Source organism: Ooceraea biroi, chromosome 3 (genome assembly GCF_003672135.1).
Source record: "Ooceraea biroi isolate clonal line C1 chromosome 3, Obir_v5.4, whole genome shotgun sequence".
Taxonomy (NCBI): domain Eukaryota; kingdom Metazoa; phylum Arthropoda; class Insecta; order Hymenoptera; family Formicidae; genus Ooceraea; species Ooceraea biroi.
Genome location: NC_039508.1, coordinates 7,873,681 through 7,882,041, shown reverse-complemented (window position 1 = coordinate 7,882,041; position 8,361 = coordinate 7,873,681). Strand labels below are relative to the sequence as shown.

Genomic DNA, 8,361 nt, shown 5'->3' with positions numbered 1-8,361 from the left:
CTCTTCTCCGCGCCCTTGACGTAGACGAGCGCGTTCCCTCCTTTACCGAATACCGCTCTACGGATTAGAGCGCTCGAGAGTCCGTAGCTCGCGGTACCGTCCGTCCAGTGTAGGCCGTGGTGGTTGCCCGTAGGCCAGTGAACCTGTGACTTCTCCTCCTTAGTTAGGCGGCTCCATGGCACCGGTGTGCGGAAGACGTGATGCGCTAGCGCACGTTCCGCCGTACGCAGCACGGCCACTTCCTTCACCGCGAAATCGCCTTTGACGATGAAGCCTTGTAGATCGACGAATATCGGTTCGTCGGTCATGGTTACGACTATACGACCCGTCGAACCACGCTCGTAAGCGGATTGTACTCTACTACGCTATCGTGAAGTATGAGGCAGGAAGCCGTGGTCTCGGGCGGGACGTTACGCCTACAGTCGAACTCTATGCGTACGTCGACGGTGGAGCTCTTCACCGCCTCGTTCTGCCTAGAGCAGTCTATAACCACGAGCGGATCGCAGTGCAGGAACTTGCTCATCGTCCCTATCGAGCGCGTAGTACGCTCTGCGGAATCTGGCGTACATGTTGTACAGCACTGCGTACCGATTTTTCGTAAAGTCCAGAATCATGTCGTCGTAGGGGTAGAATTCCGAATTGAGAAACAGCTTTACGTTGGAGAGGTCGTATTCGTCGAACAGAGAGGTGTCCTTCGTCACGACGTTCCTTCGGTCGGTCTGCAGCGCGAAGATGACGTAGCGCGGCTTTTCCAGCTGCGTAGCCGCTTTTACGGCCCAGGTGTGCGCGGTCGTGCTCTGCAGAAGGAGGAACTCGTACATGTCCCACGAGTGAAACGCCATGCTGAGAAATTGCCCGCTCTCGAGGGTGCACAGCAGCCGTAGTTTGTTGATCTCGTTCAGGTATACGTGCGGCATGCGCCACTTCACCTTGTGCAGGTCTATCTTCGGCTCGTGTCGGTCGCTCGACAGCACGACGCAGTTGTTGTCGTTGCGCGCGCGGATCAAAACGAGCTCGTGTCGCGCGTTGATCACCACGCGTCTGTAGTCCTCGCAGAAGCACAGCAGCGTCCCGAGAGGGACGCAGAGGTTGAAATCGCCCGGTCCCGACGTGTTGTTCGCCAAATTCCATCCCGCGTTCTGCAGGATGTTAGCGTGCGCGTGAGTCAGGGACGCGTAGCTCTTGAGCGTGCTCGTCACGCCGACGTTTCGGCTCCTGTCTATCTCCACGCCGTTGAGCTCGTAACGAATCTCGTCGAACAGGAACGTCGCGCAGTTGTTCACCAGTCGCGCCTGGTCCGTGTGCGCCACTAAATTACCTCCCTCTCCAGCTGACGTCCCGACGATCGAGAACGTACCCTCGATGTACAGATAGCTCTCGCAGGGCAACGTGTACAGATCCTGCTGTTGTATGGGAATCCTTATCTCGTCGCTGTACCCAAACGAGGTGTTTGTGTACGGGTTGTACGTGTGGGTCTCGAGGCCGACTATGCGCTCGTCGAAGACCGGTTCACCGGCGATGTCGAGCACGTCGACCATCGTCGACGGCGTATCCCAACGAGCGGAGGAAGGCGACGTTCTCTGCGCTCAGCAGCGCGCCGTTACCGCTCGCGCGCGCTTCCCCCTCGGGACGGTCGCGCTTCCACGTGGTACCTCTTCTTCCGTCCTCGTCACCACCCCGTAGAACGAGCATAACACTCCGCTCTACGCAGCGCGCGACCGTCGCACGTGCAGGCGCACCGTTATCTTCTCGCCGCGGAAGTCGATCGGACGACCGTTCTGATCGACGACGCGCACCGTTATGTCCGGGACGCTCCGCGCGACGAGCGGGAGGTAAATGATCTGGCCGGGTCTCTCGGACAGTTTATATCCCGGTTGGGTGAGAACTCGTGTATCGTGTGCGCCGGTCTGTCGTTGGTGTACGCTCCCGCGGTGACGTTGCACTCCAGGCGAATGACGTTCACGCTCATGATATTCACCGGTTCGTCGGAGGAGTACCACCTGTTGGGTCGAAGAACGCGGGGCGAGAAACCCAAGAGCGGGCCGATGGTGCCGGGTAGAGCGAAGTTCACCCTGTAGGCGCACTTTATCTTACTTCGCATGGTGTTGTCGTTCGCGCGTAGAGCGAGCGCTCCCTCCCCCGCGCTCTCCTCATCGTCGTACATGTCGTACGCGTCGAGGTAGTCACCGTCGTCGTCGCCACCGTCGAGGCCTTCCGCAACTGTTGCTCCGCATCGACGGAGCAACGCGTTCCTCAGGAACCGGCTTATGGCACTGAGCTCGTAGGATCCCTCTGGAATCGTTATCAGCGCGTCCTTCTCGCCGAAGTAGAATCTGTTGTTGGTCGCATCGACGTTCGGTATCGAGTTGTAGGTCTTGAAGTCCGCGAGACCGAGCTCGTAGCGGCCGTCGCTCAGATCGATGGGTGGGAAGTAGCTCACCGTGAGGACGCTGCTTTTACCGATCAGCGTGAGCGTCAGCGACATGGCGAAACGCTACCACTCGACGTTCCGGAGAAAACGTAGACACAACTGCCTACAGATCTGCTCGTCGTACGTCTGATAGCGGTGACGATTGTACGTGATCGTCACGTCACCGCCCAGATAGCACTCGAGCGCACGCAGCGGTTGCAAGTTACCGAAATCGTCGAAGTAGACGGCTCTGTCGCCCCTTTTGGCGTATGCCACCCAATGGGTCCCAGGACCCGCGGAGTCGTCGAGGTTCACGACGCCGCACTCGTTGCGACGAGCGCGCGTGGGTAAGGCGTCGCGCATGAACACCCCTCTGAAGAACGGCACGCGAAGGCGCGTGGCCTCCGTCGCGAGCTGCGCGCCCGTCGTCGCGCCCGGTGGCAGTCCTAGCGTCGACGGGGACGTTTTTTTTCCTAACGCGTCCGCCACTGCCGGACGCACCGCGTCCAAGCGCGTACGGCGCGAGATACAGGCCGCGCCCTTCCATCGTGCGATTGTGACGTTGCAGTTCCTCCAGCTGACTGCGCTTGGCCTTGTTGTCGTTCACCGCCTTCGCGACCGTTTCCGCGCCGCCGATCAACGACCCGAGCGCGCCCAGGACCGGCAGGAGCGGCAAGAAGCCACCGCGTTTCGCTATTGGAAGCCTCCTCGCAGGTCTCTTGGTCGCGGTCGTCGTACCTCTCTTCCTCCTCGTCCTCGTTCCACCAACCGTTCGCTTCCTTTTCGCGCCCATTCTGAGTTTCGTCTTGGCCTTCATGGCGGCCCATACGGCCGCCGCGGCGGCTCTCACGCCGAGGCTCGAGTCGCCCGCCCAGACGCGATCGCGCGCTCTGTCCGCGAGCACAAGGTCGGCCGCGTGCCGATCGTCCGTCCGTCGGCTGCGCGAGTAGGCGATGTCGTGCTCGCGGCAGGCAGCGTCCAACGGATTGACGCCGCGATCGCCCCGCGCGAGTCGCTTCGCGAGTCTCGTGCCGGGTCCGCAGAACTGGTAGCCGGGAACGTGAAGCTCGATCGGAAGGGCGTCTATGGCGCGATTGAGCAGACCCGCGCCGCGAGCGGCCAGACGCATTCGTCACGCGCCGGAGCGGTCGTAGGCGCGTGCGGGGGCAGCCTCGCGTACGCGACTGATCGAACCGGTGGCGTGGATCAACCTATAAATAGTCGGGCGCCTCCGCGCGCGCGAGCGATCACGCGCGACATGCGCTACGTCAAGCAGCCCGCGCGGATACGAGTGTCGAACCTGTGCGACAGGATCGGGGGTGGAGAGGGGAGAGCGAGCAGACACGGTTCTCTGCTACCGAATACCATACGCGCCCTGGTCTGCGGCCCGTCGGGATGCGGCAAGACGAACGTCGTGATCGGCCTGCTCGAGAGTCCGCACGGCGTGCGCTTCGAGAACGTGTACGTGTACTCGAAGTCGCTGGGACAGCCGAAGTACCGCTACCTGGAGCGTCTACTGGGATCGATGGAGGAGATCGGGTACCACGCGTTCCTCGACAGTGGTGACGTCGTACCGCCGCCCTCGATATTCGTTTTCGACGACGTCGCGTGCGACAGGCAGGACGCCATGAGAGAGCACTTCTCGATGGGCAGGCACTCGCTCGTGGACTGCTTCTACCTGTGTCAGACGTACGCCCGGATACCGAAACACTTGCTGCGCGACAACGCGAATCTGCTGATCCTATTTTGACAGGACGGTACTAATCTGAGGCACGTGTACAGGGTGGGGAAAAATTATTGGTCAAGCTTTCGCCAGTCGATTCTACTCGTCGAGATCGCCAACATTGCATCATAAACATGATGCCGCAAAATTAACTTTCAAGGTCATTTCCAATATCAAATTTTTTTATTGGTTTAGTCGATTCTACTCGTCGAGCTGAACAAAAGTCTCAAAGGGACCATATGCCGGAAATCAATATTTCATAAAGAAATTTTCGTTTGAAGTTTTTAGAAGCCAAAAAATTTCGTAAAATTAATTGTAATGAATGTAAAATCTGCTTAATCTACTCTTAACGCTACCCAGGAACAACGAAGTGGGCGTGGTAAATTTTTGTTCCCTTCGGGGTATCTTGGTACCCAGTAACATTTCAACGGCAGTTGGTTCTTTAAAGCAACGGTCATTTGCCTCGGAGAGGAATAATATATCGCTCCATAAGACATTCGTTACTTGTGCTTAAGAAACTTTCCATCCATATCCAGACCTTTTTCGTGATTATTAGAAGACCGCCCCTGATCTTGAATCAATTTTCAGTGTAAAATTAAAACAAAATTGTTTAAATTTTTTACCAAATTTTTTCTAAGAATAACGTTGCTGTAGCATGCCTCGACGTGGTGGCCGTGGTGGTCGTGATCGGGCGCTTCGGGATGGGCGTGACCAACGTCTAATGCTTCGAGCAATTGATCGTGCTCATGGTAATTACACACGAGCACGAGCTCTTTATGCTAGTTGGTTGCGACGCCAAGCTAATGGCAGACCATTACGTCCAGGGTCCGTGCCTGATCGTCGAGAATTTCAACGACTCGATGAACGATTACATGATCAGGAGCAAATGAATTTTGCAGGTGCTGGCCACCGTAGGGCAGGTCGTCCTCGTGTGTCTCGGAGAATTGAGGAACGTGTGATTGCTCTAGCTCGAACTTATCCTGTCATGGGATCACGACGCATAGGCGCGCGAGTAGGGGTTGATCATAAAACAGTCTTGCGCATTCTCCGTGAGGAAGGCCTACGACCCTACAAAGTGCAGGTAGTGCATGAGTTACGACCTGGTGATCGCACAGCTCGTCTTCGTTTTTGTCGGTGGATGCTTCGCAAAATCCGAAGATATCGGCACTTTCTGAAAAATATAGTGTTCACTGATGAATCCAGTTTTTCCAGCACTTCCATTTTGAACCGGCAAAATGATCGCATCTGGCGCAGACGCAATCCACACGCAATGGTCCAAAGAGTTCAGCAGGGCCGTTTTTCAGCCAATGTTTGGGCAGGGATACTCGGGAATGATTATATTGCTCCTGTGTTTCTCTCAAACCGATTGTCAAGCGTTGAGTATTTGCGGTTTCTACGTCATACTCTCCTGAATCGACTGCGACGTATGGTTCCGAGGAATGCCCGTAATCGAATTTTTTTATGCATGACGGTGCTCCACCGCATTTCGGCAGGCAAGTTCGCGCTTTTTTACGAGTTTTTGGAACTCGATGGATCGGTCGTAATCCTGCGCCACACTTATGGCCCGCCCGTTCACCTGACCTGAACCCTCTGGACTTTTATTTCTGGGGAGCTCTGAAAGCCATTGTTTATGGGTCAAGCAGGGCTTTAAGGATAGCTCAGGATTTACGAGATCGCATTAAAGAGGCGGTTGCTATTTTAGCACGAAATCGAGCTGTGCTTCGTAGAGTGCGAGATAATTTGGTGGAGAGACTCCAAGCTTGCATTGATAACGGTGGTGGTCACATTGAAGCTGGCAGACAAGCACAACTGCTCAGAGCTATTGGGGCCGATGGGTCAGTTCTGTTTGTTCGTAGGTAGCGTCGACGACGATAAAGTGAGAGGCAAGGGGAACTCACTGTAATCAAGTCACCCCGAGGTGAGAGGCGAGGGGAACTCACTGTAATCAAGTCACCCCGAGGTAAGAGGCGAGGGGAACTCACTGTAATCAAGTCACCCCGAAGGGAACAAAAATCTACCACGTCCACGTCGTTGTTCCTGGGTAGCACTAAGAGTAGATTAAGCAGATTTTTTACCTTGAAAACGAATTTTTCAGGGTCATTTTTGGGGGGTGATTTTCGCTAATCATGATCAGGATATTCAGAACATGATTTTAAGAACTTTATAAGCATCAGATTTATTTTCTGACTTCATAAAAATCGATTTTTTTGACATTTCAGGCAAAAAAACTTCAAACGAAGATTTCTCTATGAAATATTGATTTCCGGCATATGGTCCCTTTGAGACTTTTGTTCAGCTCGACGAGTAGAATCGACTAAGCCAATAAAAAAATTTGACATTGAAAATGACTTTAAAAGTTAATTTTGCGGCACCATGTTTATGATGCAATGTTGGCGATCTCGATGAGTAGAATCGACTGGCGAAAGCTTGACCAATAATTTTTCCCCACCCTGTACAACGATCACGTGAACACCGACATGACCTTCAAGGAGTTCGTTGCGCTATGCCGCGACTGTTGGCGCCGGCGGTACGGCTTTCTCGTGATAGACAAGGACAGCGCGCTTCGCAACGGTAGATACAGGCGTGGATTCAACGAGTACGCCGTGCCGTAGACGGGGACGGGGTAGTAGAGGAGGGGGGCAGTCGTCGCGGGCATGTTCGAGCGAGGCTGTCGCGTCCGCGCTGCAGGAGCGCGAGGCGATCGCTGAAGAGATCGCGCACGCGCGCGATTCGATTCTCAGGGAGCACCGGAGTCTGAGAACCGGCAGAATGGAGGACGAGCGTGCTCTGAAGAGCCACTTCAAGCCGATCGTCGAGCCGTTGAAACGGCTGGTCGAGCATTCCGTCGACGAGCCCGACGCCGTGGACGCGTCCCGCGTGAAGAGGAAGTTCGAGCACGAGGACGCCGACGCCTCATCGTCCGCGATAGTTACGCCGCAGAAGCTAAAGATAGGTCGATATAGACTGATCGCCACGTTATCGCCGCTGATTAGCTCGACGCCCGCGCTCGCGGCGCCCGAGACACCGGTGCCGATGAGTCCGCTGGAACGATCCGTCGCCGAGGTCATGCAAACGGACGTGAGCAGGGACGCGCTGCTAGCCACGCTTGGGCCGCTAGGTCGGAGATACGTGGGCGCTCTGTTCGCGGACAGCGGCAGCAGCCCCACGAGCAAGACGAGCGCCGTCGACAACGTGTACGGGGTGTACATCGGTGAGACCGGCACGATGGTCGGCAACAAGCGCTTCGACGTCGGCGCGGACGACTCCATATTCGTGGGCGGTACGAGGTACGAGGGTACGCCCGATCTGTACGAGCTTATCTTCATGCGAACCCCCGACGAGAGCGTGTACAACGTGCACGATACTACGCTGTACCGCAGGATCCTGTTGGCGACGAACGCGCACAAGCAGAAACATCAGGAGCACGGGCAGATCAAGGGTAACAAGGGACACAAGTACAGGACGATCATCGCCCCGTTAATGGGCGTTCGCCCGACCGCGGGTTACGGGGGAGCCGGCATGTAACGTCCGCCACCCCCGACCATGATGGTAACCGACAACAAGATAGACTATGTGCACTGGAACGATCCGAATGAACTGGTGAATCGCCTCAGGCTCATCGAGGCATCGCGCGGCGCGGGCAACGACTCGCACGACGCCGACTTCCTGTCTATAATCGAGGAGCTCCGAGAGGCGGGCGTCATTGCGCCCTAACGCGCCCGTAGCGACGCATCGATGCCCGTGAACAAGTTCGGCGCCACCCTCGCGCGGAGCGGCGACTATGCTACGGGGTTTCGAGCCAGCGATGCTCGCGGTTACGTGCGCGACAACGCTCTCTGCCTTGTCCCGGACGGCGACGAGTACGACGCAAAGAGGCGTCGAATACGGAACGTGGCAGTGCCGCGGGAGGAACACGACGCGGTGAACCGGTATCACGTAGACCAGCGAGTCGACTCGTTGTCCGAGGCCCAGCGCAAGGACTACCGCGACCTTCGCGAGCGGACGTCGAGGGTGCGTCCGCGTCGCTCTCCGCTAGGATGGACGCGCTGGGAAGCAGGATCGGGGCTCTGGAGACGCGCACCACCACGACGGACGCGCACCGAGACGAGACGAACGGCCGGATCGGCGAGTTGGTCGCAGCCGTCGAGGAAACGAGGAAGCTGATCGTCGCTCAGGAGGAGAGATTCACCGCGTCGTTGTCGTGGCTGCAGTCTGATACGACCTCCCT

At 56.6% G+C, this 8,361-nt stretch overlaps 1 protein-coding gene across 1 annotated transcript; it reads right to left on the bottom strand.

Moving 5' to 3' along the window:
- Positions 1 to 473: 473 nt before the first annotated feature.
- LOC113561703 lies at positions 474 to 1,538 on the bottom strand. The gene has a single exon (XM_026968595.1). It carries the CDS (start codon positions 1,536 to 1,538, stop codon positions 474 to 476), a length of 1,065 nt encoding a protein of 354 aa, XP_026824396.1.
- Between the last annotated feature and the right edge of the window lie 6,823 nt (positions 1,539 to 8,361).